The sequence below is a fragment of the Astyanax mexicanus genome, chromosome 24, assembly GCF_023375975.1.
Source record: "Astyanax mexicanus isolate ESR-SI-001 chromosome 24, AstMex3_surface, whole genome shotgun sequence".
NCBI lineage: Eukaryota > Metazoa > Chordata > Actinopteri > Characiformes > Acestrorhamphidae > Astyanax > Astyanax mexicanus.
Window position 1 is genome coordinate 33,416,172 of NC_064431.1, and position 22,567 is coordinate 33,438,738.

The 22,567-nt window shown below is 38.1% G+C and overlaps 1 protein-coding gene across 2 annotated transcripts in view; it reads right to left on the bottom strand.

Moving 5' to 3' along the window:
• Positions 1-22,567, bottom strand: part of hdac11 (histone deacetylase 11) — a 49,692-nt gene that overhangs the window by 18,164 nt on the left and 8,961 nt on the right. For both annotated transcript variants that reach the window (XM_022682465.2, XM_022682464.2), the window contains 4 exons: positions 21,937-22,053; positions 13,015-13,057; positions 10,638-10,714; positions 8,942-9,004 (listed from right to left, as the gene is read on the bottom strand). In XM_022682465.2, the coding sequence (XP_022538186.1) occupies positions 8,942-9,004; positions 10,638-10,714; positions 13,015-13,057; positions 21,937-22,053 (300 nt within the window). The remainder of the gene's footprint in view (positions 1-8,941; positions 9,005-10,637; positions 10,715-13,014; positions 13,058-21,936; positions 22,054-22,567) is intronic.

Here is a 22,567-nt window from a genome sequence, read left to right on the forward strand (position 1 = left end):
CACTAGCTCACTGACTAGGTAACCTAACTAGCTTAGCTAACCCACTAACTCACTGACCAGATGACCTAGGTTAAGTAGCTAGCTAACTCACTGACCAGATGACCTAGGTTAAGTAGCTAACTCACTGACTAGGTAACCTAACTAGCTTAGCTAACCCACTAACTCACTGACCAGATGACCTAGGTAAACTAGCTAACTCACTGACTAGGTAGTAGTGATGGGTCTAATGACCCTGAAACCTCGACACATGCGCCGAGCTGTCAAGGCGAAACCCCGTGTCGGTGCGCGTATCAAGTTAAGGAAAACCACGTGACCGATACAGTTCCTGTATTGTTTGGTAGCGATGGGTCTGACGACACTGGAACCTCAGCGCATGCACCGAGCAAACAAGGCGATCCCCTGTATCAGACCGCGTATCATTTTAAGGAAAACCACGTGACCGATGCATTTCCTCGCGCAGTTGCTTGCAATGACTTTCTTAGTCCAGCAGATGTCGCCATTAAGTGATACAGCAACACAGTTTCAACACAGTGTCGATACAGTTTGGGAAATGTGCCATACACCCAATGAGGTTTCATCTGCCCATCACTACTAGGTAGGTTAGTGTTCACTAACTAACTAGTATAATTTAAGCATGGATATTTAGCACACCCCGCTAACATGAGCATCTTAATAGAGTTAAACACTTACTTAAAAAAGAAATATAACATTAAACATAACGTCTGTATGAAATTTAATTGGAAAAGTACCTGCTGGTGCTGCTGTGAGCTGAACCCCGTTCGCTCCGCCATGTTTGGAAGAGCGCTTGAAGCTGGCGGGGTGGGCGTGGTCTGTCTCAGACGAGGGTTCAGGGTAGGTGACCAATAGAGATTAAAGGGGAACGCCTTCTTCTAAGCCCCGCCCACCCGTGAAAAGTGTGCCAAAAATCAGAACCAAAAAAATGAAGCAGAAGCAAAGGAGAGATTCCAGAAGCAAAAGTCTTTAGCAGCAAAATCCACAAAAATCCACAGAAAATCCAAAAAAATCCAAAAATGAAAGCAAAGACTGGCAAAATCCAAACAAATAATTTTCAAATAAGTGCAAAGAATAATAAAATAACCAAGTATATTTAAATATATATATATTTGATATATATTTTTTCTCTTTTGAATTTGCAACATACATGTTTTACTTTTGATTCTTAAAATTTTGATTGTGGATTTTATTTTTTTACGTAAAACTTTTGGCACAAAATTCACTCCATAGTTTGCTTAATTTTTTAAGTAATCAGTCAATAAAAACTTGTGTTAGTATAAATTAAAACATCAAGTTATTACAACTAAAGGGGAAGTTGATTTATTTCTAAGCTAGCCCCGGGGGGAATCACTACACACTGATGGTGAGTGTCTATCAGAAACTGTTGGACACACCCAGTATGCAAATAGATTGTGACAAAAGCCAATAGAAAAGAAGCTGTTAATGGCAAAACAGACTAAACTCAGTTATTATATTAAGTTGGTTCAACTCAAAGATCTCAGTTTGAATAGTACAGTATATGTGCCCACAAATGTTCAACTAATTTAAAATAGTTGAGTATCGTTTAGAAATATCCAATTTTATGTAAAACAGACTTAAATCATTTGAGTTCAAACAACTTCTGAGTTTACAGTGTAGGTGATTCTTTAAATCAGTGGATAAATTAGATTTTCTCTGATAAAAAATGAAAAAAGCCAGACAGTGCTACAGGGTGATATTAGCTAGCGTTTGTTTTAACATGGTAAACATGCAGGTTACAGTCCGATGTACTCGGTCAAAGAGCTAGCGCTCAGCGTGGTTAGCAGGTAATGCTAATGCTGCTCCAGCAGTGCCATCCAGGGTTAGCAGCAGGGTACAGACCGACCTCTGAATGGCCAAAAAGCTAGCACTTAGCTAGCTAGCGGTTAGCAGCTAGTGCTAATGCTGCTGTATAACTCTGTACTTCAGTGGAGTGTCTTTACTGCTCCTTAATACCTGACTGATAGAATTCATACATAAGGAGCACCGGATTATAAGATGATTTTGGGGCAAATAAAGGATTTTAAGAGTGCCTTATAGTGCGAAACATTCGGTATATTCCCTCACTGAAAGCACAGTCCACGTGCCTCAAATAAAAAAGCAAAAATGCACAGCAAAAAGCCAAAAAAAAAAGACATTATAGCCTTTTTTAATAGCAAGATGCCTCCAAACCTTAGAAGTGGACGTTCCCTTTTGAAATTACGAACCAAAAAAACACACCAGCTCTATTAATAGGACCTGATCAGACTGTCAGATGGACCCATGTTGTATTTTTAAACCTCTCGCTGTTTTTGGCTCTTCTTCATTGTTCTGAATTTCCCTTCAGGCTGAGCAGAAGCCATCAGGAGAGCAGTACGGAGGAGCTGCGGCGCTACAGATCACCAAAACAGCCATAAAACGTCATCTATAAAGAGACAGGAGAGCCATCAGAGATAAAAACAACGGCAACATGACTTAAAACCCCAGTTTCTGCTTAAAAAACAAAAAAACAACACATAAAACCACCCTTATACACACAGAATCAGTCATCCAGAGTCAGGACCAAAATGAATGGTTCTTCTCCACTGAAAATCCTCAACAATCCAGCAGTCCGTCCTTCAAACTAATCACTGCTTTAATACGTTTTATCCCAGATTTCAATATCTGACTGATGTGGATTGATGTTCGTCCTTCAAGCTAAAATCCTCCATCATAAGACTGATATATTACATTTCCAAAGATTAGCTTCTGCAGGAACCCACACAGACCAGCGAATTCAGGGAGAAATTTGACTCGATCCATCTCAATTACGCCTCAATAAAGTTTTAAATCAACGTCTTCAATAATATAACAGCTTTTGAGAGGTGTATAGATTGTTAAACTATGTGTAGGAGACATAGTGTGAGTAAATGAGTAAATATTTTAGATTGCTGTAAAAAAGAGCCATATGTGGCTGTAAAACAACTTTTTACAATATGATTTGTTATCTTACAAAATTGGCTTTTACATGGACGCCAAGTGGTCCAGCGACCTAAAGCGCTGCCAATATGATCGGGAGATCGCTGGTTCGAATCCCGGTCTTGCAGCTTGTTATTGCCATCAGCTGCTGGAGCCCCGAGAGATCACAGTTGCTTGTCCTTGCTCTCTCTCTGGGTGGGTACAGTACAGTAGATGGCGCTCTCTCTTTCCCCTCATCACTCCTAGGGTGATGTGGATCAGCACAAGGCTGCATCTGTGAGCTGATGTATCAGAACCACAGAGTCGCTGCGCTTTCCTCCGAGTGTTAACGCTACTGTGATGCTACTCAGAAAAAAGGTTCAAAAAGAGGCGGAGTCTGACTTCACATGTATCGGAGGAGGCGTGTGCTAGTCTTCTTAACCCTCCTGATGTTGGAGCATCACTAGTGATAGGGGGAGTACTAATGAGTGGGTTGGGTAAAAAATTGGTCATGTAAATTGGGGAGAAAATGGGATACAAATGAGAAATAAGTGCCTTTTACAAAAGTTTTTTAGTGCACAGGACAAACTAACTGGACGAAATGTACAGTTTACAACGTAACTATATATTTAGTAGTGCATAATATAAATTGACTGATTTGATTGATTCATTCATTCATTCATTCATTCATTGATTCAATGATTGAAAATGCAAAACAAACGTCATGCACTAAGTACCTGGACGTGAACTACAGACAACATTTCTCCCAAATTCTAAATAAAAATAGTTTAGTCATTTAGAGCATTTATTTACAGAAAATGATGAGAAATGACTGAAATAACTAAAAAGATGCAGAACTTTCAGACCTCAAATAATGCAAAGAAAACAAGTTCATATTCATAAAGTTTTAAGAGTTCAGAAATAATCAATATTTGGTGGAATAATCCTGGTCGGTTTTTAATCACAGTTTTTTTCATGCATCTTGGCATCATGTTCTCCTCCTCCACCAGTCTTACACACTGCTTTTGGATAACTTTATGCTGCTTTACTCCTGGTGTAAAAATTCAAGCAGTTCAGTTTGGTGGTTTGATGGCTTGTGATCATCCATCTTCCTCTTGATTATATTCCAGAGGTTTTTAATTTTTACATTTTTCAGAGCTGTATATTCAGAAGCATCACAAGGCCTCTATACACAAAACATGAACTTTGACCAGTTGTTTGATGGATGCCACAGAATAAAAGCTGTAAAACGGCTTTATATATGGATAAATCCAGTCATTTTTCTACTCCTAAGCCTGAATATGATTCTAAATGACTCTAAATGCTTCTTCTTTCTGCCAACTGGAGATTTCTCCTAATGAACTTATTCGTTCTATTCATCACTAGCAATTTGTTGTCTCATCTCGCAAATAATGCAGCTCATTAGCACTTATGAATTCATACATGCAGACAAACTCGGCCCACCAGAGAGCGTCGGCTGCCACCACATGTCATAACTCACAGTGTGTCATTAGAGTTTAGGGTTTTAACTCCAGCTTCGCTCCTCTCTCGGTTTCTCTGCAGCTTTTAAACCGGAGCTGATGCAGCGCTTTCAGAATGCAGATTTTACTCTTTACTCCTGAATTATTCAGCTCTCTTCTGCATTGATCTGATCCGTCCACGTCCACCGTCCTCATCGATAAGCAAAAGAGCGTCATTATAATCAAGCTATGATTCAAACTGCTTATACAGCGCTTCAGTGGGCAGCAGCCAGAGCCCCGAGAGCAGGGTGAGAGAGCAAACTGTAATGTCTACAGCACGTAAAAGATAAATCATCATCAGCTTATGTAGCACTTATATACCACACAATAACCTTTATACTCATAAATAATATAATATACAGCAAATCCACAGTTAATCCTGCAAAAACACAATGATACGCAATGCTACTGGCTGCTATCAGCCTAATCAGCGTTCTCGCTATTCAATTTTAATTCATGTTCTACAGCATCTCTCCCGCAGGAATCAATTCTAATTTTATTTTAAATTAATATAAAATAAATATGTAACTAAAAATCCCTGTATATAAATAAGGATTTTGTCCCTTATCTAATCCACATATTTTGACACTGGGATAAACTACAATATTAAATGTTAAGGGAGATGTATTTATAGGACTGTATTTATATAGGTTGGTTAATGCCTTTTAAAAAGCTTGGCTATTGTTAATTTTCAAAGTAGCCTCTAATAAAAAGATAGAAACTACTGTAAGTCTTACCTTAAAAAATTGTAATACATCAGTTTACAGCATTTAAGGCGGAATGTTAAATTAGCAGCATTTAAGGCGGAATGGTAAACTAGCAGCATTTAAGGCGAAATTGTAAATTAGCAGCATTTAATGTGAAATGGTAAATTTGCAGCATTTAAGGTGTAATGGTAAATTAGCAGCATTTAAGGCGGAATGGTAAATTAGCAGCATTTAAGGTGGAATGGTAAATTAGCAGCATTTAAGGCGAAATTGTAAATTAGCAGCATTTAAGGCAAAATGGTAAATTAGCAGCATTTAAGGCATAATGGTAAATTAGCAGCATTTAAGGCAGAATGGTAAATTAGCAACATTTATGGCGGAATGGTAAATTAGCAGCATTTAAGGCGTAATAGTAATTTAGCAGTGTTTAAGGCGGAATGGTAAATTAGCAGCATTTAAGGCGGAATGGTAAATTAGCAGCGTTTAAGGCGGAATGGTAAATTAGCAGCATTTAAGGCAGAATGGTAAATTAGCAGCATTTCAGGCATAATGGTAAATTAGCAGCATTTAAGGCGGAAGGTAAATTAGCAGCATTTAAGGCATAATGGTAAATTAGCAGCGTTTAAGGCGGAATGGTAAATTAGCAGCGTTTAAGGCAGAATGGTAAATTAGCAGCATTTAAGGCGGAAGGTAAATTAGCAGCATTTAAGGCGAAATGGTAAATTAGCAGCATTTAAGGTGGGATAGATTTTACCCCTTTAGGGGGGGTTGAAGTCTTAATTAGGTGGGTCTGACCCCCCCAAACCCCCCTGTAGAGAGTAGAGTACACTCTGGCCGAGGTGGTCAGGACCAAACTGCATTAATGCTGGGCTTCATTAGAGCAGGATGTGGCTCATTACCGCAGACCAGCGCTAAAATACGCCGGATTCCAGCTTTTACAGAAAACAACCCAGAAAAACATGATCTCTCATATTTACCCAAAACAAGTCAATCCAGAGCCGGCCGGCTCTCAGTAAAGCTCTTTTTCCTTTCAGGCCTTTTCTAAAATCTCTTATTCTAATGAATAATTACACGCTGCAGCCCTTTAGCATTAGCATGCTATTATTAAACCTGTTTAGATTGTGCTGCACAGCAATTTACTCCTCCATTACAGAGATTATGTGTAATTACAGATTACAGCCGTGTTCTGCAACACACTGCGTATAAACGCTCAACAAACAAACAAACATAATAATTATAATACAAATAAATGTCATTATAAAATCCAGCACACTTTATAGCATCATATATATTAAACCTTTGTGAAATCCTCATAAGAAGTATTTATATATATATATATATACACACACATCACCAGCATCATCCACATTTTTGTCACACTTGCACTCACTCTCTCAATCTGTCTCTCTCTCTCTCTCAATCCCTCTTTCTCTTATTTTTACTCTCACTCTCTCAGTCTCTCTTAATGTGCCTCTCCTTCTCCTTCTTTTTGTCACTTTCTCAATCTCTCATAATTTGTCTCTCTCTCTTTTAATCTGTCTATCTCTCAATCTCTTTTTGTCACTCTCGCGCTCTCTCTGTTTTAATCTGTCTCTCTCTCAGTCTCACTTAATCTGTCTCTCTCTTTGTTTGTCACTTGTGCTCTCTGTTTTAATCTGTCTCTCTCACTCTCTCTCACTTTCTGTCGGTCTCGCACTCTTTTAATCTGTCTCTCTCAATCTCAGTTTTTCTCTCTCCATTTTTGTCACTCGTGTGCTCCCTCCCTCTCAATCTGTCTCTCTCTCTCAACCTCTTTTTGTCTCTCTCTCCCTCTCAATCTGTTTCTGTCTCTCAATCCTTTTTCTCTCTCTCCCTTTCTCTCTTTTTGTCACTCTTGCGCTCTGTCTCTCCGCTCTGTCTCTCTTTCACCTTCCCTTGTCCTGAACTTTTTATCTCTCTCTCTCTTTCTCTCCGTTCATCCATCTATCTCTCCGTTTTCTAATCTCTTTCCTGCTTAACTTTACTTGTTCTGAACTCAAACATTTTCTCTCTCTCTCTCTCTCTCTCTCTCACCTTCACATGTCCTGAACTTTGGAGCAGAGTTCTATCCTTTCTTCTCTCCTTTTATCTCTCTCTCTCTCTCCAGTGCTGCAGTGTGTAAAGCTGTAAAGCCCCTCAGGTGGGTCTCAGAAGGGTTTAATCACTGCTGCTGGGTGTGAATCCAGGTGATGCGCTGGACTGTAAATGAACAGGAGGAGCTGGAGGCGGGAAGGTGTATGAAGGGTAGTGTAATGACGTCTCGCTCGGGTTCCGGAGGACGAGGACGAGCTGTACGACATTAAACCCGGCGGGAGAACTGCATTTAGAACCTCATGTTCCTTTTATGAGTAAAAACAGTGACCCTGATAAACTACAATATCACATCTACAGCAGCTTCCATCCTCAGCTCTTTACACTCATTACACTCATATATATATATATATATATATATATATATATTCCAGAGACTGTAAAAAAAGATGGACGTTGTGTCTCCGTTCCCATTCATTCAATAAAAATGAAGCCAAAATCTTCCGCCATGTTGGCGATCCCGAAACCCGAGTCTGTAGAGCGCAGTAGAGACCAGAGGAGGGAGAAAGACTGTGGAGAGCAGCCTACTCATTTAAATAACTCCGCCCCTGAGGGCTGCCTCGAGGTCACAGGCTGCAGAGCGGAGCTGACGGTCTGTTATTGGTCCCGCCCATAACCAGCCCTTTTACAATAACCACACCTTTTTTGAATAGAGCTCAATAGCGTTTTTAAAAACGAATACTGTGTGGATATAAAAATGTAACAATATAAGCAGAGGTTACACTAGCTGCTGCATTTAAATAATGGAGGTAGAATAACAGTATATTGGAAAAAACGTGATTGAAAGTTGTTCTGTTTTGCCATTGAAACCTATAGGGATGGGTGGGGTTACACAGCTTTCTGCAACCGAACAGCAGGGGGCGCCCGACCTGTGGTGGCTTCACTTTTGAGAGACGATGCTCTGTCCAGCTATATACAGACTATGATATATTCAGTTACTCAAAACATTAAAAAGTAACAGGAGTGTTTTTTTTTTTTGGTCATAAATATCAATTATTTAAATATGCAGTCTATAACCATTTCTTTAAAATACAGACTTTATTAAGAGTAAATTAAAGGAATTAGAGGACTTGCTTTTTTAAACATGCTTTTTAAATGTCCATGAATTTTAAAGTTTTAGTTTAGAAAAAGCTTGTAAAAAAAAAGTAAAGCTCTCTGAGATTGAACAGTACATGCTTTGAATAATATGTTTAAATATATGTGTTATTAGATTAAGAGTTGCAAAAAAGATAAAAAAAAAAAAAAAGTTTAGTTTGGAAGAGGAATGGCCCACATAGAGTTTTATATCGTTTATAAAAGCACTATATATTATATATGTATTTGCTTAAGATGTTAACTATATGTCATCTATATTTTTCTGTCTTTTACACCGAGTGGAGTTTTAAGTATCATCATGATCATTACAGAGTAATTAACCTGCAATTATCCTAATAGCCGGCTGAAAATCTGATTAGAACATCACAATTAGATATAATAGCCGTGTGTAAATGGGGAGTATGGAGCGTGGAAGTGGAGGACGGTGTGTAATCAGGCTCTGAATGGGCAGTATGATTGATTACAGGGCTAAACTGGAGGTATTATCTTGTCCTCAGCGCAGGATCCTCTGCAGGGGCATTGATTGACAGAGTGTGTGTTTGGAAAATGACCGCCGCTCACCTGATGAGCGTCCAGATCGATGATGGTGGCCCTGGAGACTCCCTCCACTCTCTCGAACAGAAACTGCAGAGAAAAACAAATGAGTTTCTAAATAATAGAGGAGTGTGAGAGTAGAGTAACTCACTAACTTACAGTGAAGAACGAGATCGATGAGTAACGTATTAAACGCTTTAAAGGGAGGAAGACGAGCGAATGTTATAAGAAGGATATATACTGTAAACTGACAAAAGAGGGAAATGAGAACAGCACTTTATCTGAGGAGCTCCTGCTGCTGTTCTTCACTATATGAGTGTTTTTAATCCGAGTAAATTAGAAAAACAACAGCAAACAGCAATTATTTATTTAAAAAAAGGGAATAATAGAGTTACACAATTGATCCACAGCTCGGAAAAAATGTAGAGATAAAACTCCCTATAACTTTGGAAACGACGTGCAAATAAACTTCAAGAGCAGTAACCACAGCCCTTTGAAATAGATAAATCCTGTAGATTTTTTTAAGCATAAATTTAATGCACATTGAACTGGAGAAAAAAAGGTAATTGTGGCTGATTTTAATAATATAATGCCTCTAATGGCTTCAATAATAACTTACACTAAATAAAAGCAAATATGAGGAATGAGATTGATGGGTAACGTATTAAACGCTTTAAAAGAAGGAAGATGAGCGAATGTTATAAGAAGGGTATATTTACTGTATACTGTATATGTATCAAAGAAAGAAATGACAAAGACAAAAGAGAGAAACGACAACAGCACTTTATCTGAGGAGCTCCTGCTGCTGTTCCTCACTGTATGAGTGTTTTTAATCCGAGTACATTAGAAAAACAACAGCAAACAGCAAAAATTTACTCTGAAAAAAAGAGATGAATAGAAATACACAATCAACACAAAGCTCAGAAAAAAAGAAGTCATATTAGTGCTGAGCGGTATACCGATTCTTCAGTAACAGCTCCGCCAAAGAAGCACACTGGCAGAGCTCGCTAGTTAAGACTAGCCATTTAGCATAACAAGCTAAAACACTGGAATATCAGTAGCTCAGCTCTGTGGAGAGAAATGAGAGCAGCACTTTATCTAAGGAGCTCCTGCTGCTGTTCCTTACTGTATAAGTGTTTTTATCCCAGTAAAATAGAAAAAACAACAGCAAACAGCAATTATTATTTACTCAGAAAAAAAGAGACTGATAGAGTTACACAATTGATCCACAGCTCAGAAAAAATTTAGAGATAAAACTTCCTATACATCTGGGTACGAGGTGCAAATAAACATCAAGAGCAGTAAATACAGCCCTTTGAAATAGATTTGAAGAATAATTTTAGTTCACATTGAACTCAATTTATTTGTTAACTGGAGAAAAAAGGTAATTGTGGCTGATTTAAATAATATAATGCCTCTAATGGCTTCAATAATAACTTACACTAAATTAAAGCAAATATGAGGAATGAGATCGATGGGTAACATATTAAGATGCTTTAAAGGAAGGAAAATGAGCGAATGTTATAAGAAGGATATATATATATTATCTGTGGAGCTCCTGCTGCTGTTCCTCAGTGTATGAGTGTTTTTAATCCGAGTAAATTAGAAAAACAACAGCAACCAGCAGATATTCACTCAGAAAAATAAAATGAAAGGAAATACTCAAGTGATAAAACTCCCTAAAACCCTCCAAAATAAATACTCTACAAGACTGTTGCTGTACCTTTATAGCCAGAGTAATGTCGGCGTATGCACAGAAGCCCCCTCCTTTGTCGCTGGAGCAGTGGTGGAAGCCCCCTCCTAAAACAGAAACAAATTAACCAATACATTTCATTTATTTATTCATTTATATATCTATAAAATTAAGAAAAACTCAATTGCAGACTTAAAAAAATCTTAAAGAGAGATAAAGGGCCCTATTTTAGCTATTTTCTTTAGGGCATCAGTATGTCTTTGCTATCGTAGCGACGGGTAAAGTACACATTGCACGGCTCAAAACGCACAAAAGGCATTTACTAGAGTGTCCCTTGCTCATCATTCTCTTTAAGAGTCAGGTGAGCTCTGACTTTGGTGGATTGCTATTTTAACGGTGCAGCCCCGAGAGAGCACAGTTGTCCTTGCTTTCTCTCTGGGTGGGTACAGTACAGTAGATGGTGCTTTTCTCTTTTCCCTCATCACTCCTAGGGTGATGTGGATCAGCACAAGGCTGCATCTGTGAGCTGATGTATCAGAACCACAGAGTCGCTGTAGGCGCTTTCCTCCGAGCGTTAGCGCTGTGATGCTACTCGGTTCTTCTTCTTCACCCTCCTGGTGTGTTGGGGCATCACTAGTGATAGTTGGTTGGGTAATTGGTTGAGTAAATTGGGGAGAAAATAGGAAAAAAGTAGTTTTTCTCTAATAGGTACTGTTCTGAATGTGCTTTTATTATGAAGCAGTAGCCAATATTTTATTAAAAGTGATTCTGTATAAGTGAGAACCGTAAATGCTGCTGTATTATTACTCAGTGTCAGTAACTAAATGTCTCTGAGAAATTTCTCAAAATGCAAGTAATGCAGAGCCTCCCTGTTTTTAATTAGCTGCATATTTATCCATTCAGAGGACGGATCCAATCTGCCCCTTCCTGACCCGCCATATTTAGCCTCATTATATGGTCGTGTGCTCCTCTGTCTCCTCTACGGAGGCGGGACGAGGTTTCATTAGTATTTATTGCTTGTCTGCTCGACTCTGCTCGGCCATTCTCGCTTTTCAATTACCGCAAGCGTCCGAGAGAAGAGAGGAGAGAGGAAATCTATAGACAGTGGAGGCAGGGAAATGAAGGTCCCTCCATCGACTGTTTAAAATAATGTTTATTAATGCAGATGCAGCGTCTGATCCATCAGCTTACAGAGTTACAGGAGCTCTTCTGATACAGCGGCTCATTTTATACACCCTGTAGAAGGAGCGTTGTGATGCTCATCGCTATCTTACACTACATTAACACCTCATCTATTCTCACTCCGGTCTTCCTCCTGTCTGGTTTAAACAGCAGCAGAGCTTCTGAATATATCTACACTGATGGGCGTGGTGTTCTGGAAATGAGGTGTGTTCAGGTACATTTCTGGAGTTTTGCTTGTTTATCTTGGTAACAGAAAACACAGGAGCTCCACTGACTGAATACAACCTATTGCTAGTTCTGACGCCAACAGTCAGACGTTCATCGCTATCTCGGCAATGATGAGTTTCTTTGATTTTGCCAAATTGAAAAACCTCTGGAATATAATCAAGAGGAAGACGGATGATCACAAGCCATCAAACCACCAAACTGAACTGCTTGAATTTTTACACCAGGAGTAAAGCAGCATAAAGTTATCCAAAAGCAGTGTGTAAGACTGGTGGAGGAGAACATGATGCAGAGATACATGAAATTAAACATGTGATTAAAAACCAACCAGGGTTATTCCACCAAATATAATATTGATTTCTGAACTCTTAAAACTTTATGAATATGAACTTGTTTTCTTTGCATTATTTGAGGTCTGAAAGTTCTGCATCTTTTTTGTTATTTCAGACATTTCTCATTTTCTGTAAATAAATGCTCTAAATGAGAATATTTTTATTTGGAATTTGGGAGAAATGTTGTCTGTAGTTTATAGAATAAAACAACAATGTTCATTTTACTCAAACATAAACCTATAAATAGCTAAATATATACTCAAAAGTAATTCAGCAGTAAATCAGTTGAAAATGTGAAACTCATATATTATATAGATGTATTAAAAACGATCTATTTTAAGCGTTTTTATTTTTCTTTTATTGTTAATAACAGATTGTGGCTTACAGCCAATGAAAACCTAAAAATCAGTGTCTCAGAAAATTATATTTTAATATTATATATAGCATATTATATAAGACCAACTGGTACTTTTGGCAGTGTGGGCAGTGTGCCAGGTCCTGCTGGAAAATGAAATCTGCATCTCTATAAAAGTTGTTCTCAGCAGAGGGAAGCATGAAATGCTATCAACACTGCCAAAAGTACACACACACATATATATATATATATATTTATATATATGTATTTATATATTTATATATATGTATTTATGTAAATATTTACAACTCACCCACATTTATTGCCCATCCTCGGTCCATGGCGAGTTTCCCAGCCTACAAACAAGAAATAAACCATTAAAAAACAAACATTTCAACCCTAACGTGTTTTCAAAGTCTGCTTTCTGACGGAATGATGATGCAATCTCAGCACAGGGTATGAAATATGTTATGTTATACCTAAACCCAGACCTTTGACAGCGGGGAAACCGAGTGCTGAAATTGAGATTTCTGCAAGCCTAGTTGTTAAAATCCTCCAGTGACAAAATAAATAGCAAAACACTCCTGAGATTCCAAACAGCAGGGCGCAGGTTTCCTCTCTGAGGCCTTCTGTAACTTACTTTCTACCTATTTACTTACTTATCCTACAGAATGTATTTTTTTTTCTAACATTAACAATACTCAGAAACACACAGGCTGGACCATTACAGAGCAGCTATTATTATTTGTTATTTAGATATTAATAGAAAAGTAATATATTTGCTGGAGAAAAAGATGAATCTGTGTAAAAGTTGGAGTGAGCGTATAAAACATGTATTACGGTAGTTTGCGTGCACAGCGGAGCTGGGGGAGAAAGCTGCGCTCGCTTCTTCTGCAGAAACAAGTTTAAATAAGTCTTAATAAACCTTATTTAACCAGCTCTTATCAACAAACACATTAAAATTCAGACTTTTCTCTTATTAAAAATAAAACACACCTGATTTTTGATTAAATTTACTATATTTTAAACATTAAGTTATATAGAGACCACAATTAAAGCATTATTAAACAAGAAAAAACAAAGTTGTATCCAAATCAAAGACTAAAATGTAGAAAAAACACTTAATTTACTATTAATCAGGTAAGTTTCAAATGATATTATTGTAGGATTTTATAGTAATGGGATGGTTAAAAATAGGAAAACTGCCTATTTGGTTGTATATTGTATATAATCAGAATTTAGACTTCTTTATATAAAGAATGATAAGAAAATCAAATGATTATCAAATAACATCACCGTGTTGAAGAATGTAATTATATTGTAAGAATTAGAATTAATGAGATGGTAAATGTAGGAAAATAGCCTATTTGGTTGTATATAGACCAGAGTTTGGAATTCTATAAAATATGAAAATCAAAGGAATATCATATCACACCACTAAATTTGTAAAGATCTCATTCTCATGTATTGAAGATATATGTTTCAAGTGATTTTACTTTAGCAATTTGGAGTAATTGAAAGTGAAATCTAGGAAAAAATGTCTATTCATTTTGCATAAACCCGAGTTTTGGAGTTATATAAAATCAGCAAATTAAATCTTTATCAAATAACACCAATAAATCATTGAAGAGCATATTCAATACTATTGATAATATAAGTATCAACTGATTTTACTGTAAGATTTTGGAGTAATTAGAACTCAAATCTAGGAAAAATGTCTATTCGGTTTTGCACAAACCAGATTTTGGAGTCTTATAAAACCAGGAAATCAAACTTATATCAAATAAGATCAATAAATCATTGAAGAACATATTCAATACTATTAATGATATAAGTATCAAGTGATTTTACTGTAGCATTTTGGAGTAATTGGAGGTGAAACTTGTCAAACTCGGAAAAATGTCCATTTGCTTTTGTATAAACCGTAATTTACTTAATATACTTAATTATTACTATCCGGTGGGTTCTCAGTATTAAAGAACAGGGTGAGAATAAGGAGTATAATAATAAAGTATACTGAGAAACAGATAGACAACTACAGAGTGAACTATAAGATCATAGAAACAGAGAATTGAACTCAACTTGGATGCATTTTAATGCAGTATTGATCAGTTCTGTCTCTTCACTTTTTTAATCCGAACTTCTCCCTCATGCACAGTCTTGTGAAAGACGTCTCCAGTATTTTACTGTACAGTTTCAGCTCAGCCGCTGCTCTATAACAGTGTTGTATCTGTGATTCTGAAATGACTGGCAGGAAATTGCTTTCACTGGGAACTTGTGTGGTTTATAAAATCAATAAATAACTGTCGCATAAAAACCTCCGTCTCCGACACTGAAGAAATTGCATCAGTGACGATACAGCTGAGACTGAATTACTGCAACAAAATGCATCTCTTTCAGAAAAGTGTCTTAATAACTGTTTCTTAATGGACGATGTTTATTTTTTCTACATAGTAAATGAATAGTAAAGTGATCTATCAGACTATGAAGGAATACATAAGAAATCATGTAGTAACTCAAAAGTGGAACTTATTCTGTACAACAGAGGAAACTGTGGCTATTCCTTTCATGGGGTGGTCCTGATGAGTGCCAGTTTCATCATCATTATAAAATGTTTGATGGTGTTTATTTTGCAACTGTACTTGAGGATACTTTTAAAGTTCTTGAAATTGACTTTCAGATTTTTCTTTATTTAGTTGAGTAGTTCTTGCCATAATTACTCAAATATTCACTATTCACTGTATACCTGCAACTCTACCTCTTCACTACTTTACTATTAAGAGAAAAGAAATTCAAGTAATTAACTCTTGATGAGTTCAGCACAGCTGTTAACTGAAAGCCTGAATTCCAGGAGACTCTACCTCATAAAACTGACAGTCCTTACATAGAGAAAAGCGAAGGGGGGGGGGGGTTGAAAGAACGAGAGAAAGACATGAAGAGAGGGAGAGAGAATATATAGGATGAGTGTAGTGTAATGGGATAGAGAGAGAGAGAAAGAGAGAGAGAGATAATAAAGTAAATAGAGTATATAGTATATGAGTAGTAGATATACAGATGGGAGAGTGAGAGAGTGATGAGAGAGAGATGGATGGATAGATGGATAGATAGAGAGATAGAGAGATAGATAGAGAGAGATGTGCCTCCTGGAGAGAGCTAGATAACCCTCTCTTCATGCAGAGCCATGCTCCAGGACCCGAGGGAGACCACTCAATAAGCCTGCATCTATGCATGCATGCGTGTGTGTATCTGTTTGGTTGTGGAGTGAAGTGTGTTTGAGTGTGTGGAAGTGTGTGTATAGTGTGTGTATGTGTGTGTATGTGTGTATAGTGTGTGTGTGTATGTGTGTATAGTGTGTGTGTGTAGTGTGTGTGTGTGTATGTGTGTATAGTGTGTGTGTGTGTGTGTGTGTATAGTGTGTGTATGTGTGTATAGTGTGCGTGTGTGTGTGTGTGTGTTAATGTGCTGTTTATGGATTAGATGAACCTGAAGCTGCTCTCAGACCCGAGCGTCTCTAAATCTGCATTATATTACACCACATATATTTACTGAGAAGAGAGAGAGTAGCTCAATATACTGAATATATATATATATATATATACACTATATTACCTAATGTATTCAATCTTCTGCCTTTTCAAACATATAAACTTGAGTGACATCAGACAGCCCGTCTTTTACCTTTTATAATTATTTTTTTATCCATCTAATTTTCTCTTTTACCTTTTAGCATTTTTATTTATCGTATTCCCCGTTTTACTTTTGGATTTTCACCTTTTTATTTCATTTATTCTGTCCTTTTATTTATTCTTTCTTCTGTTTTACCTTTTATTTTATTTCTGTCACTTATTTTCTTCATAATCTTTGTGGTTTTTTTAGCTACTTCCTTATTTTATTATTCAAATTGTTTTTTAGCCTGTCCACTTATCCTATTATTCTGAATTATTTTATATGGTTACATTACGTTAACGTTTTTGCGTTTCTGTTTTAATTTTGTATTGTTTTATTCATGAAGTTCATTATTTTAGCTTAATTCATTAATTCATTAAATACTTGAATTCAATTTTAATTCATTTTTCAGTTCTTTTAATTTGTAAATAGTCAGCAGCATTGTAAGAGAGGGTTATACCCTCAATGTTTTACCGAGTAAAAATAAAGGTTGTTTAAAGCGTCAGTCTGTATTATTTAGTTTATAAACTGAAAGCAGAAGTATTTCTGAGTGGAGAAGAATATGGATAAAATATAGTGTTTAATGGTACCAGTGTGCTAAAAACCATCATCCCTGCTAATCCTAATAATATATTAATTTTAAAAACTGGGGTGTCGGGTCTCTTTTCGCGTGAGTTCTTCTTCTTCTGGTCACGTCACGCGTCTTTATGTACTTACGTCACACGTACAGCCTCTAAAAGAGGATCCGGCTCAGTTTTACTGAACGCGAGCGGCTGGTGGAGCAGCGGGGACTTCAGAAGAGGAAACTCAGAGCTCAGTAGCTCCTCTATTCACTCATAGTGAAACCAAAGAAATGAATGAGTGAATATTCTGTCTGATCTCTCTCTTTCTCTCTCTCTCTCTCTCTCTCTCTCTCTCTCTCTCTCTCTCTGACTGAACATAACCTGGATTCGGATTCATCCACTCTGAAAGGAGACCGCATCACACCCACCCAGTTTAAAATGATTCTTCCGCATGCTCGTGCAATTACCCATTCTCACCAGAGAGGGAGCTAAATCCCCCAAATCACAAAACTTACAGACGTCAGCTTTAATCGACTGATTGATTATCCATGAGGTTTAATATGATGTCTGCCCACAATTTACAGCTGTAACAGCTTCAACCTTTCTGGCTAGGTTTTTCACAAGGTTTAGTAGTGTGTTTATGGGAGATATTGACCATTCTTCCAGAGATGAGAAGGTCTGGCTCACGGTCTCCACTAAGGCTCACTAAGTCTCTGATTCGTCCCAAAGGTGTTACACCTGTGTTTTCTGTTGCCAACATAGTAATACTCCAGAAATGTTCCTGAACACACCACGCCCATCAGTGTAGATAAATTCAGGTGTTAGCGGGGTGTAAGGTAGCGATAAGCATCATGATTAAACTTGTTCCGGGATGTTAGATAGGGCACAATGAGTGACAGGCTTGTCCACAGATGAGCTTTTGTATCTCGGTGGTTTAAACACTGAATAAAGTGCAGCTCCACCTCCTGAATTACGGGTTGCCAGGCGTTTCAGTTCAAAGCCGTGTTTCTGAAGGTCTACCTCGCCCTGCTTCAGGAGCTCGGGGGTCTGGAGATGGTAATTAGAGAGCAGAAGCTTTGTTCCCCGAGCACACAGAGTCCTGTATTGAATTTCTTTGTCCGGGGATGTTCTCTGAGAAAGCTAGCTGCCAGGATAAGCTGCCAAGTATTCAGTATTTATTACAGCTATGCAGATTAGCAGAGGGAATCACAGGCCACCTCACAATACAATATTATCACAATATGCTGCCTGTGATAACGATATCACATCACAATACTGTGATTTTGTGATACTCAATATATCATAATATAGTTCTCTACGATAATTCACAGCATCTGTGTTACAAAGACCAGAAACTGTAGATTTATTGGTGTTTCAGTTTCACACAATTTAACAACCAAATGCTACATTTGACACCATGGGCCCTATTTTACACCCTGTCAACAGTCTAAGTTCGGAAGAAAGTTAGGAATTATGTTAGGAAGAAAGTTAGAAAGGAAGTAAGAAAGGAAGTTAGAAAGGAAGTTTGGAAGGAAGTTAGGAAGGAAGTTAGGAAGGAAGTTAGGAAGGAAGTTAGGAAGGAAGTTCGGAAGAAAGTTAGGAGGAAAGTTAGGAGGAAAGTTAGGAAGAACGTTAGGAAGGAAGTTTGAAAGGAAGTTTGAAAGTTAGAAAGGAAGGAAGTTTGGAAGAAGGGAAGTTCAGAAGGGAGGAAGTTAGAAAGATAGATTGTAAGGAACTTCGGAAGGAAGGAAGTTAGAAAAATAGTTTGGAAGGAACTTCGGAAGGAACAAAGTTAAGAAGATAGTTTGGAAGAAAATTCAGGAGGATGTTCAGAAGTTAGGAAAGAAGATCCCCCCATCTAAAACCCTCCCTCCGGGCTGAGAAGCACCATGGTCAATAGAGGAAGTTCGGAAGAAAGTTTGAAAGTTAGAAAGGAAGGAGGTTAGGAAGGAAGGAAGTTCAGAAGAAAGTTCAGAAAGAAGGAAGTTAGAAAGATAGTTTGGAAGTTAGGAAGGAAGGAATTTCAGAAGAAAGTTCAGAAGGAAGGAAGCTAGAAAGATAGTTTGGAAGGAACTCCGGAAGTAGGCTCGGAAGAAAGTTAGGAAGGAAGGAAGTTCGGAGGGGAACTTAGGCAGTTTAGAGCTCCTATGTTTCAATAACAATATCGATATTTGATGATATTTGATATCGACACCATACGGTAGAATCGAAGATGGTGCATCAAAGTTGGCCAATCCACCTGTGAATATGGAGAGGACCACACAATGCCCCCTACTACACAACCAGCGCAGATTAAAACATCTTGCCATGTTTAATAAAAACGCAAAAGATAAAGAAATGGGAAACTGTCATACAACCAACAGGCTTCAAGACACGAGAAGAAGAAGAAGAATATCAGGTGTGTCATCAGCACTTCTACCATCACAGCTGCGCGAGAGCGGTGTGTTTAGAGTAGCCTCTCTCTCTCTCTCTCTTTCTCTCTCTTTCTCTCTCTAACCGCTGCACGCTCTGCCTCTGCAATCAGGACGCTGCCAGACGCTTCTCTGCAGGCGGACGAGGCTGGCAGTCAATTAGCAGCGCGGGAGGCCGGCGCGCGAGAGCAGCCTGACGGGAGGGTAATTACACTCTCCGCCTGAGAGACAGAGAGAAACTCCCCATCACCTCCAACACAGAGCACGCAGGTATACCATCACTACCACCTGACTATCAGACACTATCTCATCTTTATTACTTTATGATTATTAACTTATGCCTGATAAACAATTCAGCACACACTTTAGTTAGGGGAAATTATAATCTATAGATTATCTGCAGTTTAGTGTTTACAATAATACATTAGACACTATCCTAAATTAGGCTAGCAATGACAACACAGCTGATAGATAGGAAGGAAGATAGGAAGGAAGGAAGGAAGGAATATTGGAAGAAATGAGGTTCAGAAGAAAGGAAGTTTGCAAGCAGGGTGTTAGGAAGGAAGGAAGTTTGCAAGGAAGGAAGTTTGTAAGGAAGGAAGTTTGCAAGGAAGGAAGTTTGCAAGGAAGGAAGGAAGGACGGAAGGAATTTATAAAGGAAGTTAGGAAGAAATGAGGTTCAGAAGAAAGGAAGTTTGCAAGGAAGGAAGTTAGGAAGGAAGGAAGTTTACAAGGATCCTTCCTTGTAAACTTCCTTCCTTCCTAACTTTCTTCCTTTGTAAGGAAGGAAGTTTGCTATGAAGGAAAGAAGGAAGGAAGTTAAAACGAAAGTTAGGAAGGAATTTAGTAAGGAAGGATGGAAGTTTGGTAGGAAGGAAGTTTGGAAGAAAGTTAAGTAGGAAGTTTGGAAGGAAATTCAGAAGGAAGGAAGTTAGGAAGGAAGTTAAGAAGAAAATAAGTTAGGTAGGAAGGAAGTTAAGAGGGAAGGAAGTTAAGAAGGTATTTTGGAAGAAAGTTAGGAAATTAGTTCAGAAGTTAGTTTGGAATTTAGTTTGGAAGGAAGTATGGAAGTTTGGAAGGAAGTTTAAAAGGAAGTTAGTTTAGAAAGAAGTTTGGAAGGAAGGAACTTTTACTGCCACACAACAATATCAGTGCAACAAGAGGTAACTCTACTCTGACATATATATGATATTTCACTGCTTTTACACTGAACTAGGAATGTCGCAAAAAAAAAAGACCATTAAAAATATTATAATGATGAAACTGGCTCTTATCAGCTCTCTCGCCAAAAAAAAAAAAAGCCTGAAATATTGTGATATTATTATCATACAGCCATATCAACCTCCCACAAACAAATGCTGGCTCCAGCCTGTTTATTCCTGTTCTCTGTTTTCTCCGTTATCTTTTCTTTTCTGAACTCTTTCTGTGATGGAGCTGCACTTCCTGCTGGATCCCCTCTGAGCCTCGTCCTCCTCCACAGATGTTCAGAAACTTTCAAACCATCTGTTTTTCCCTCAGGTTGCCGTCGCTTCTGCCAACGAGGGGCTCAAAACGGCCCTTCACTCTCACTTCACCACAGCTCACAAACTCACTTTCACAAACTGCTTCATAAAAACACTGTAAAACTCCCCACGGATCTCCATACCAGCGGTCCACGAATCTCCAAACCATCGGCCCACAGATCTCCAAACCAGCGGCCCACGGATCTCCAAACCATCGGCCCACGGATCTCCAAACCAGCGGCCCACGGATCTCCAAACCAGCGGCCCACGGATCTCCAAACCATCGGCCCACGGATCTCCAAACCATCGGCCCACAGATCTCCAAACCATCGGCCCACGGATCTCCAAACCATCGGCCCACGGATCTCCAAACCAGCGGCCCACGGATCTCCAAACCAGCGGCCCACGGATCTCCAAACCAGCGGCCCACGGATCTCCAAACCAGCGGCCCACGGATCTCCAAACCATCGACCCACAGATCTCCAAACCAGCGGCCCACGGATCTCCAAACCATCGGCCCACGGATCTCCAAACCATCAACTATCGACTCTTATTTTGAGGAGCTTCTGGTCCCTCCAGGTGATGCTTCACCTGTAATGTTAGCATGTTTTAATCACAAGCTCCTCCACTTGTCCGTGCGAAGTCTAACTGTTGTGTTTAAAGTAAAAAAAATCTTTTGTTCAGAACATTTCCAGTGTTTTATATTCTTAAACATTGTTAATTATATTAGAGTAGACGGGGAGATCGGTTCTTAATAAACATTTATTTATATTAAATAATCGGTCTATGCTTCTTCAGTGTTGCAATGTTAATTATCATCATTCTGAACAGATTTTGCTCATTCTAACAGCCTGAAAATGATTTTAAAAAGCTCAGTTTTTAATCACTTATACTTACTAAAATAATGTTGGGTTTAAATCAGGCTCAGGCTCGTAAAACACTTTATGAGGCAGTTCAGGCGGGGTCAAGCTGCATTTTTTTGGGCCCGATCTGAGCTCTAGTAGTGTTATAAAGAGTTTTTGGTGTGTGTGTGTGTGTGTGTGTGTGTGTGTGTGTGTGTGTGTGTGTGTTAGTGTTAGTTAAAGAGACGGACCATGATGGTTCCTCCGGTCTGGATGCGTAACGGTCTCAGCACTTTCCTCTGCACCAGAAAATTGGGCAGAAATATAAGAGGAGGGATTTCTGTGATGGTGGCAACCACTAAAGACCACTGTAAACAGATTAAAACACAAACACACACTTAAAAACGTGCTTAAAACGTGTTAATTATCATTATAATTATCAGTAATCAGTTATATCAATCACAGTTTCTCTCTTCAATCTATCAAAAAAATACTGTAATATTATTATTTACAGTAAACAACAACAAATAGGGACAAAAATGCACCAGTGAGACAAAAACCAAAGCAGAACACAAACACCAGCTTAACTTCAGCGAGATCCTGAGTTCAGTTCCCCAGAAACGTTGTAGAGTTAAGATCACTTTACCTGTATTAAAGCTATTTTTGTGTTATAAAAGTTAGTTAATGGCTTTTACTGAACATTTTCTTTTGTTTTTGCTTTTTTTTTTGGTCATAATTGCATTTTTAGATTATCAATCTGGAATCTAGGATCACTGAATTATTTTTAACTTTTAGTTTCCAATCACCATAAGAAAGCCTGTGACTGTTTTAAATTTTTCTTTTTATTTCAATTATTTACATAATTTATCTATTTTATTTTAT